Raw genomic sequence first — 11,350 nt, 5'->3', positions numbered from 1 at the left:
CCTTACTCGCCGGGATCCTTACTCACCTGGGTCCTTACTCGCCGGGATCCTTACTCGCTGAGGTCCTTACTCGCCTGTGTCCTTACTCACCTGGGTCCTTACTCGCCGGGATCCTTACTCGCTGAGGTCCTTACTCACCTGGGTCCTTACTCGCCGGGATCCTTACTCACCTGTGTCCTTACTCGCCTGTGTCCTTACTCACCTGGGTCCTTACTCACCTGTGTCCTTACTCACCTGGGTCCTTACTCGCCTGTGTCCTTACTCACCTGGGTCCTTACTCGCCTGTGTCCTTACTCACCTGGGTCCTTACTCACCTGGGTCCTTACTCGCCTGTGTCCTTACTCGCCTGGGTCCTTACTCGCCTGGGTCCTTACTCGCCTGGGTCCTTACTCACCTGGGTCCTTACTCGCCTGTGTCCTTACTCGCCTGTGTCCTTTCTCGCCGGCGTCCTTACTGCGTTTCACACTATGGCCTCCAGGTCACTCACACTTGAAATCTGCACTGGTAATAATATTATGTAACATTAACTTTTTAATCTTACAAATCTGCTCTGAAACTTACCAACTAGTAACACTGAAAGGACAAGAACCTACAATTTTGCAAACCATGTGCCAAGCTCAATTATAGTAAGTAGTAAGTAGGCTGCTTAAATATTTCACTTATTGCCAGTTTTACCTTAATCCATCTAATAGGCCAAATGCCTGGCTGAAAACTCCGGCCTGAGGAGTGGTCACATGTGTCAACAGGCCAGGCGGAACTGGAGCGTCGTCCAGACAAAAGGCCCTTTGGTTACTGGGGCTGCAGAAGAAATACCACTACTGATGAGGAGAGGGTTGAATCAAGCATCCTTCATTAACAAACGTGCCCAGGAGGCCTCTAGAAGTGGACTCAAAAGGGGGTTTCACACCACAGGAACGTCTGTGCAGAACCAGAACCTTTACCAGAACCAGGAATTTTTGTCGTGTTCATACCGTGGGAACCTGGCCTGATTGTAGTTCCTCGGAGGCAGTTCCAGAACCTGATTTTAGTACCTACTCCAGACTGGTATTATATATTCAAACTACTGGGTAGGCACTTCAGCAATATATTGCTGACTGGTTAGCGCTTACTGCGATAGCTTGATGATTGGTTAGCGCTTACTGCGATAGCTTGATGATTGGTTGAACAGAAGCATCACTGCTAACTTGGAAGTTACGCGGAAGTGTGCTGTCCCGGTTTAATAACGATCGCTCCCCCTAATAACTAGCAAAACAACTTCTGCATCCTCCATTGTTTTGGGGTGGCAGTGTCGTCTCAAATTATGTGTGAAGTTTATTCTACAAGGGGTGGCACAGTGCTGCAGTGGTTAGCACTGTTGCTTCACACCTCTGGGGCCCGGGTTTGAGTCTCAGCCATGGCTCCATGTGTGTTGAGTTTGCATGTTCTCCCCATGTCATCATGACCTTTTCTCCATTTCCCCCCAACACTGCCCTGCGAGGGGTTGCTGCCCCATCCGGGGTTGTCTCCTGCTTTGCGCCTGTCGCCTCTGGGATAGACGCCGCGACCCTGAATAGGACAAGTGGGTGCAGAAAACGGACGTATGGTTTAACCTACAAGCCTTTTGTGTCTCCAGTGCTTATTTAGCATAAAGATTCCATTTCCTGCTATGTGGTGTGAAAGCGACACATGAAAGTGGCCAGGAACTACAAAAGTTCCAGGTCGACAGCCCAGGGACTCGTAACCAATGACCAGGTTCCGGAACTTCTGTGTGAACGCGCCTGAAGAAGGTTTCCCACTGGAACGATAAATGCAACTTGGATCAAAGGTACAAAGGATTCGGCTTCAGGGCGTGTGTCGTTAGGTCACCTCCATGATCAGTTGGAGACGAGGCATCTAGTTCCATCTGGGAGGACTTCGTCGCTGAGTCATGCCTCAGAAGATGCATCTGCTTGCGTGAATGTGGATCCAGCTACGCCTGTCAGCTCTTCTCAGACTTGCATTCCCTCTGCTGCTATGATCAGGTCTATAGGGCTGCATAGGCAGTTTCCTAGGGCACCATCTTCTCAGGGGGTGCAAACTTAGCATGCTGATTTCAGTAAGTCTCAGACAGGGGGCGCCGGTGGTGAAGCTGGCCTAGAGCATCACATAGGCTTTGATAGGTACTGGGATGTTGTCACAGTGTGCTGAGCTAAAGAACACAGTTCTCTGGCCAGGGGGCGCTTGGAGTCTGCTGGCCTTGTGACTCTCCGAGGTGAGCATGATGACACCCCTTCCAGTATGTTTTTGACTCCGATGGCCTTCATTAAATTTACTGGTCACAGAAACGCAGGATAGTCCCGGGGCTGCGAAGTTAGAGACAAAAAGAGAGATGGGCATTTGTGCCGCATTGTCATGGTCCTGCACTCTCTGTAATAGTAGACTTCTGAAATGTGCACTTATAAACAAACATACCCTGCAGTATTACATTACACGTTGTGCGTTTCTTACACTGTGGCTACATGGCAAAGCTGTAATTATGGGGAACATGAGTGTTTTCCTCAAAGTCTTTTACTCACGTTCATGCCTTCTTCACAAATAAATGTGTTTTTAAGAGTGTTAGGCTATTTTTAAAACAATATTTAATGTAAATTACCCACAGCCAGATACAGGGCATTTCTTTCCCGATTATGTCCTAGTACAAAATGTTCGCTTTAGGATTAATCCCGAGGACTTGAACTTTAGGGGAAAAAAAACAGCTATTGGCTTCCATCCCAGCAATTCAATGCTCCTTTTTCATAGACAGGAAAAAGGCCCCTTCTGTTTTCTGATTGGACGATTTTCCTACCAATCACGTCTCCGTGTTCTTTTCTGTTGTTAAGGCATGGAGATGTAGGTAAAAGGTCCCAAAACAAACTCCCAATCCCAGCCCCCTCTGCAGAGTGAGTGGATGTTTTTATTCCATAAACAGGGTACGTTCCTGTCCCCCTGAAACCCTGGCAGACACCGCCGTCCGACTCGCTTGACGGCAGCGAACATAAAAGTTGTAAACAGGTTTTGTTTTCACTATAATTTTTAGTGTCCTACTTGCACCTGCTTCACAGAAATACAGCAGTTTTCTAAGGTGTTATGTGCAGTGAGGGTGCCGGAGCTACCAGAAAGGACCCATGTGTGACATTCACTTGACAGGTTCAGAATAGGCGATGCTAAGCTTTAGATGAAACCAGGTGACTGTGCATTTCTTTTTAAGAAGTGTACAACAAATTGGCGAATGACAGTGCAGCTTTTTCATGAATGTTCTCGTGTGGAATGACGTTATAAGTTCCCATCATCATATTTGATATCAATGCACACCCCATGAACTAAAAGGCAGTTTTTAATCTGTTAGTTGGTCATTTATCTGATCGTTTTTCCTAGAATAATCGAATAAGCACTTCACTTAGGACCTTAATACCTTTATAATACAGTACAAAGCATTCTTGATGGTTATACTGACCATTATAATGCATTATGAAGGTATTTATAGTGCATTATAGAGCTTCATAAAGCATCCATAATGCATAATAAACATGGCCATAATGTGGTATGCCTTTTGATAAATATTAATACCCTTGTTTACAATGCTTTATGAATGCATTATTATTTGTGATGAATGCGTTTACAAATTACTAAAAACATGGACTTAAGTAAAGTGTTACCGAATAATCATTCAGTGTTGCACTGAATATGCTGAATGCTCCAGAATGCGTATCCATCCACCCCTTCGCATTGTAACCGCTAACCCTGTCAGGGAGAATGCGACACAAGGCCGAGGCGCAGCCTGGCCTGGAGGACACATGCTGTATATGCATGTACTATATCAGACACTATGGGCAATTTACTGCATGTTTAATGTGGCCAATCAGGAGCCTCGCTCTGTCCAGGCCCTTTCCGGGGTCATAGGCACGGATTGGTAGACATGCGTCTCTTAGCGACAGCGCCGCACGCCGAGCCGCTGTCACCATATCACCCATTTTTAGTTGTCGATTTTGTGGTGAAACGTTTGGTAAATGTTTATCTTGTTCACCAGTGGCTTGCTTCTTCAGATTTCGCAGTGCTGTAAAGATTAGCATTTGCTGACAGTCCCTTAGGCGGGACATGTGGCATATAATTCTTATGTTTACTAAATTTGTATTTCTGCAGCATTTTTAACGTTTAAAGGTCAAAGGTCTTACAAGTGTCTTGCATTTTGCGGCCGATTTTGTGAATAATATATGAAAGTTTCGTATTTTATTGTGGAAATATCCTGAATGTGCTGGGTTTCCTTTTCGTTTTTGTTTAAGCGAGATTTAACAGTTTGCTGTTTTCCTTAGTTAGAATGCAATGATGCTTGTGTGATGATTGTTATGCTTGCAATGTAAATAAGGCATTTATTTGTATTGCACCATTCAGAACAAATGTCACAAAGTTCTTCACAGGAAATAAAACAAAGATATTTAAACAACAACAAAAGACCTGTTTGTATGAAAGAGGTTGCAGGCCCTGCCTAGTTGCACTATCTGCCTAGTTTCTGATAAATAAATGATGTGATTGTAGTTACATTGCACATATCCACAAAAATATTTGTTAATCTTCTTCTCTGAATATTTCTTAAATCTGTGGTGTCGTACTGAAGGTTTGCTTGTTATCTGCAAACCCAGCTGTTCGTGTTGCCGAAGTTCATATCAATTGTTTCTGTGGACATTTCCCCCGGTACATCTGGGTTTAAATAGCATTTTTCATAAATATGTCCAAAAGGTCCTCGCTTGCTATTGCTGTGGTATCAATGATAAATGTATTTTTCAGTTTTACAAACAGAGGTGTGAGTCAGTTCGATTAGGTATGCAGGTATTTACAGTGAGACCAATAAGACACCCTGGCAGCCACCGAGGCTTGAGTTATTTTTAAACATGAGCTCTTAGGATGGGTTTAGCTGGCTCATGCTATGTTTATGTTCTTTTCAGCTGCAGCGATGCTGTATAGTGCCAATCTTGGGTTTGTACACAAGCTTTGGTCATCAGTCACAAGGCAAAGGTCAAGTTTGGCTGCAGCCTGAAATCTCTGCTTTGTCTGTAGTGCTGTCCTGGCCTCGGTGAATGCGCAGTAGATCGTCTCCCGTCTCTAGCGGAATGGCGAGATCACATTGACTCCTCTGATAGAGGGGCCTTTGTCCGCACTAGAAACATAAGGCAAGACTGATAATGTAGAGCAAGAAAAAAAAAACAAACTTAAGGTATTTTGGAGGAGTGCATCATTGAAACAGATTCTCGTCAATGACTGTTCTCGTTAAAAAACAAAATGTAAAACCTCCATTGTAATCCACTCACAAAAGTGCATTGCTGCCAAGAGTCCTCAAATGCCAGCAACACAGAATGCAGCTTCAGGCGATTTAATTTCCGGGAACGCGCATTGACAGGAACGCGCTGAGCGCCCAGCATGGCTGGAGACACTTTGGTCACCGTTTCTGGACGGATGTTTTATGTTGAAATCCTTGTGTTTTCCATGATCACCGTCAAGGGCACAACAGCAGTCGGTGTGTTTTGAATCTTCTGGTCCCCCTCCCTTGTCACGTGACCATGTCATCCTGTGACGGCACCCTGAGTGCAGCAGGAATTACCCTCTGTGAGGCCGTCGCCTCCCAGGTAGTCTGCAGGTTTACGGTCATAGAGGCTTTGTATGAGTGGGGCACTCTTCGGGAGTAACCTCCCACCACTACAGTCCGAGTTAATACTACAACCTTCAGTCGAAAGGCTTAAACACTATACCTGAACTTTGAAGTCTTGCCAATCTGTCTGCCCCAGGCACAGGAAAAGGAGGGGAAAGTCAGGAAGGAAAGTTGGAAAACCCCCCCAGGGTGACAAATATGGCAGATAAAGTATGACTTGGAGTCCATGGCTTAGAACCGTAAGGTCGGATTTCACCACATCAGCAATCCAGATACAGCATGTTACATGACTGAACCCTGAGGCCTACCTTCTCACATTTAACCCAGCATTTATGCAAATTCCTAAACAGCAGGCCTGCGTTCCCTTAGTAGTGCATGACCTTAAATCAGCCACAGGAAGGTTATTTAAATCCACAGAATGATTAAGGCAAAGACCAACTCGGAGAAACCCTTTTGCAGTCACTATGATCTTTGCTGGATGTTAATTAGGCCTCTGATAGCCTTCAGGAGCTAGAGGTTAGTCTGAATCAGCCAAAGCGAGTTTAATGTCCGCCAAGTGTCTCCAGGCCTGCTGAGCCTGGTCCTGCCACATGGAGCCATTTTGGCTTTCAGCTCATACTGTGGTCAGAAAGATAACAGGTTTTGGTAAAAATATAATAAAAGCTTTAATGCTTTGTAAAAAAAAAAAAAACCCCACACACCAGGTTCAGCAATATGATTAAAACATGTATCTGTGAATGACAGACAGCAAGAATCAGGTACTTCTGAGATGGATAACATTTATACAACTGGTAGACAAGGGACCCACATATACACAAGTGTGACTTTGGACCCTTAATCCAAGTGCACCAATCGCACGAGCCAACCGTGCAAACTGGACACTAACAATTCAAGTTGTTTATGGTTGCAGTGTTAGTTACATTAAAAAGTTACATGCTCAGATCAGATCAATATACATTAAAGAACCTCTGCCGGACACATGGCAGTGGCTGGCCTAGACTTCAGCTGCATGCTTACTTGTGCAAAGGTAATGAGTTCATAAGTTCGTTTATAAAAAGCCACTGTTAAACAGGACCAGAGGTGCCACTGTTCTCAGCAAGTTCTAGGAAAATGTTAAGGTTCCTTGTTAAAATCAACTTAAAATTTACCTTCTGGGAAAAATGATACAGTACTAGTAGACCCATCTTCCATTAAGAAATTGATCACGGGAGGGGGGGGGGGGGGGGGCAGGGATCTGAGTTTGTCCAAGAGACACTCATTTGCTATAGTCCACAGGCTCGTTGCCCTCTTCATTAAGCAGACAGGTGCGGATCATTGCTTCCGTGACGCCGTAGGGATCGCAGTTGGCAGAAGGACGGCGGTCCTCGAAGTAACCCTTTTTGTCTTGGCCCACTGAGCGCGGGATGCGGATGCTGGCTCCGCGGTTGGCCACGCCGGCTGAGAACTCGTGGATGTTTGAGGTCTCGTGACGCCCAGTCAGACGCCTGGCGTTGTCCAGGCCCCCCTTGGGGTCGTAGGCCCGGATGTGGTAGTCGTGCCTCTTGCCGAGCTTTTCAATAGATTCTTCGATGAACCTGTCAGGAAAAACAAAAGAGAGTCAGAAATCAAGCCGCAGAGCCAAAAGGCAGCAGGACAGGACGCTGCACAGCGAACGCTCACTTCAATCCGCCATCCTCGCGCATCGCCTTAGTGCTGAAGTTCGTATGGCAGCCAGCGCCATTCCAGTTCCCAGGAATAGGCTTGGGGTCGAGAGACGCGACCACGCCGAAGTCCTCACAGACCCGGTGCAGGATGAAGCGGGCCACCCACAGATGGTCGCCCATGTTGATCCCTTCACATGGGCCAACCTGGAACTCCCACTGAGAGAAGCGGAAATGCACAACCATTAAACTGACTGAAACATGCTTCAACGCACCAAGAAGCCGCATACTCTTATGGCTGAACACTGACCTGTGCGGGCATGACCTCAGCATTGCTGCCGCAGATCTGCACGCCGGCGTAGAGGCAGGCTCTGTAGTGAGCCTCCACGATGTCTCTGCCGAAGGCCCTGTCTGATCCCACACCGCAGTAATATGGACCTGCAAGGAGGATTTCAGTTTCACTGTTTAGGGGACGTTCTTGCGAGTGCTGTACATTGGTCTCAAAGTGGACTTCTGGGGTTCTCGTACCTTGAGGACCAGGGAAGCCGTTGGAAGGCCAGCCGAAGGGGTGCCCGTCTGTCCCCAGGATGGTGTATTCCTGCTCCATGCCAAACCAGGGGTGCTGGTCCTCCACCATGCTCATGACCTTATTGCAAGACTTGCGCAGGTTGGTTTCTATGGGGGGGGAAGGGGGGGAGTCGGGTCAGTTAATCAACTAATCCCAGCAACATTTCTTAGGGAGAGAGACCTGAGCTGCGGGGACCCCTCACCTGCTGGCTTGTAGTTGTACTTCAGGACCTCACACAGAACCAGCTTGTTCGGGTCTTTGCGAAAGGGATCCCTGAACATGGACACCGGGATCAGGTACATGTCACTGTTAGAGCCTTCGGACTGGTAAGTGCTGGAGCCATCGAAGTTCCACTCGGGCAGCTCTGTGAACAAGGTAATCGTGGGTCAGACTTGGATGCTACACCCAAAGACAGTGTTTTGAATTACTGCAATTGTACACCACCACCCACCCCCCCCAGAGAATCAGTAATTGCAATAAACCTTCTACCTTCAATGCTCTTGGGTTCTGAATCCAAAGTCCTGGTTTTGCAGCGAAGCCCTTCTCCTGTTCCGTCGATCCAGACGTACATGACTTGAACTTGGTCTCCCTGGGGGAGTTCCATGTACTTCTGCTTCACAGCTTTGTTAAGCTTGGAGCTGGCAGAGGTGGCCATCTTAATTGTGTACTATAACACACCTAAAGAAACACCAGGAAAGCACTTTAGACACAAGACAAAACTCCCAGAAGTTACCACGACTGTCAAAAACGGCAGGACGATGCGGGCTTATAGCCCAACGGACACGTAATGGGGAACGTCACTTTTGTTTAAAACAATGCGACGCGCTGCACCATGTGCCCAATCCCGTCCGCACGAGACTCCGAAAACGCTTCCGCGTGACTACCGGCAACGGCGCGAGCTCTAACGCCATTGGTTTTATGATGAGAGCAGTAACCATACCGACAGCAAGCTAGAGCAATCGCGAAGGCAGGCGTTAAAAAGGCAAACACCGCCGTGACCTAGCCGGCTGCATTCAGCTTTCGCCGTATCGCAATAATCAGGAATGATGCAACATGCGACTACTACGTTTAAATACAAGACCTCGGGAACCCCTGGACACACAAAAAAACAGATGTACAGAAATACGATTAATAAAATACGGTTCGCCCCACATTAAATAAAAAGTAACATAAAACAATCCTTTGTATAACAAAGCCAAGACGATGATGTATTACTATTTACAGCCAGGTATCGAACTAAAAAAAATCGTTCATAAGCAGAAAAAGGCGAAAACACATTACCTGGAGACAAGTGGAAATTAAAATAGAAGAAGAGAGACTGGTGAATCCAGTGATATTTTCTTAGATGTCTAGTTTGTTTTTCTCTCATCATCTAGCCCCGAACTCGCCACATCGCTCTTATTTATAAGGTCCACGAGTAGATCTCGGCGTATCTGATTGGTCAGGGCGAAACATGATCTGTTCGTGTTCAGGCGATGGAAAGCACATGCGGCAGAGCCATTGGACAAGCAGACAAATCGGTGATAGCTCCCTCTACAGTTTTCATAAAACACTGCGAGTATCATGCGGCTTTGTCTGATCAGTGTTTGTCCATAGTTCTCAATTTAGAGCTTAAAGACGTACATCTAGAAATCTAACATGTAAATCACCGCTATGTATAATGAAGGACATTAGGACAAAATATTATTCAGTGATGAAATACACTTTAAACAACGCACAACTAAAATATTTCCAAAAGAACAGCGGCTCGCGGTGCCTCAGACGCCGCCTAGTGGTTTTATCATGAAATTCCAAGACAACTGGATATCGGATCAAAAAATGCAGCTATTTCTAAGACGCTAAATTGCTTCTGCATTTTACCTGAAGTGTAATTTCGCGAATAGAGAGAGGTATAGACATCTTTACTTGTTTGTCACTGCAGCAGGACAAAAAATATGTTTTTGAGCCTCAAGTAGATTCTTTGGATTAATTCAAGACCCAACTATTCTGCATTGGAGTAAACAAATTAAACCAAAATTAACTTCCGAGTACTTAGGCCTTGTTACAAACAACAATTAAATTATTTCTTAATGTTTAAAAAAGGACGCGTAAACTAACCTGTAATGGTAAATGGTAAAACTAGACCTAGATTGTTCCTAGACTGTACTGCAGAGAACACGTGCAGCTCTCCGAAATGTACAGGAGCTGCGGTTCCTGTCTGGGGCTTCAGTGCCTTTCGGCGTTTCTGAGACCCGAAGGGCAGGTATGAGTCCAAGATTTGCCAGAAGCCATCATTACATGCTAAAAGGCCTCGTGGCAGTCTGCTAAATAAGCATCGGACAAATAAACACGCTGAAAATGAGGTCTACACCAATCTTCCAGATAACACTACAACGACATTGATCTAACGTGCGTTTTTTTATATAATCGCAGGCTGCAAGCTATGTGAGATTTCATGACCGTACGTTGTTTATCTTCGAATCTAAGACATTCAGTCTTTGTTCCCGTTTAAGTCAATTGGAATCAATGAATCAATTAAACTATCCAAATAAGCTGAGAGGTATGATTTTCCTGGGATAGTAAAATGCACAGTGAAGATGGACATTATTTCTCGTTATAATGTAACAAATACCGAAGGAAGCGAAACATGGTTCGTGTCCACGATTACGTCACTGTCCTTGCGCTCGCTGCACGCGATGTTTAATCTTAGAACCTTTAGCGCCCTCTACAGTCTACCATCGTTCCCGCAGAGCGCTCTGGCGCAAAGTTGCGCTGTCTTCTGAAGTACCGCAGTGATAATTATAATTGAGTACGCCCCCTCCCCCGGTGGAACGAAATCCCTGGCAAATATAATTCAAAATTTAGTCACACATTTCATTATATTTTAAAATTGGGAAGAGCGGCCAAGCCGGCTGTATACCAGTTTACCTCAGAGTTTGCTGGTCACCACAGACCGCAATGAAGTAAGTGTTTGTGGTTCCCAATTTGCGTCGAAAACAAATCCTGTTTATAGACATTAACGTATTTTCAACTCAGATATTCGGAGATGTTGCGGGTCAACATTCATATATTAATATTTTGATCTGAAAATGTAGGCCTATTGATATTTTCTAATTACATCAAGAAATATCGTGTAGGGTCAAGTTTTTATAACGTTATTTTAACGGTATTCACGTAACCAAATGAAAACCGGTCAAAATATAAATTGGTTACTTCATCTTGTTGGAAAATAAAGCAATTTTATTTGCGTATTTAAGTGTAATACATGGCAGATATATCTGTATTCTTTAGTCTCCCGGCTTATATAATAGCTTCTTGTCGGGGACGCGCCGAAAGCCACACATATGGGCTTTTCTGCTTTGCTCAAGCAGGATTGTGCCGTTGTTAATTTCTCTGCGTGTATTTCCGAGGTTCCCATCTTATCAGGCGTGCGGCTGATCAGCTGACCCTGGCCCTCGAATCAGCAATAATATGTTTGCTGAAAGATTGCATTTCACAATCGTATTTACCTTTCCTAACTCCTGC

General features: G+C 45.4%; 1 protein-coding gene across 1 annotated transcript; it reads right to left on the bottom strand.

Moving 5' to 3' along the window:
* Positions 1-6,278: 6,278 nt before the first annotated feature.
* Positions 6,279-9,283, bottom strand: LOC125716761 (glutamine synthetase). Its single transcript, XM_048989435.1, has 7 exons — positions 9,128-9,283; positions 8,336-8,524; positions 8,049-8,210; positions 7,807-7,953; positions 7,589-7,716; positions 7,298-7,497; positions 6,279-7,212 (listed from the first exon to the last, which is right to left on the bottom strand). The coding sequence occupies exons 2-7, from the start codon at positions 8,499-8,501 to the stop codon at positions 6,894-6,896; spliced, it is 1,122 nt and encodes a 373-aa protein (XP_048845392.1). The 5' UTR covers positions 8,502-8,524; positions 9,128-9,283; the 3' UTR covers positions 6,279-6,893.
* Between the last annotated feature and the right edge of the window lie 2,067 nt (positions 9,284-11,350).

The sequence above is a fragment of the Brienomyrus brachyistius genome, chromosome 21 (assembly GCF_023856365.1).
Source record: "Brienomyrus brachyistius isolate T26 chromosome 21, BBRACH_0.4, whole genome shotgun sequence".
Lineage (NCBI taxonomy): Eukaryota > Metazoa > Chordata > Actinopteri > Osteoglossiformes > Mormyridae > Brienomyrus > Brienomyrus brachyistius.
Note: the sequence above shows the minus strand (reverse complement) of the source record. Positions and strands in the feature narration are given on the sequence as shown.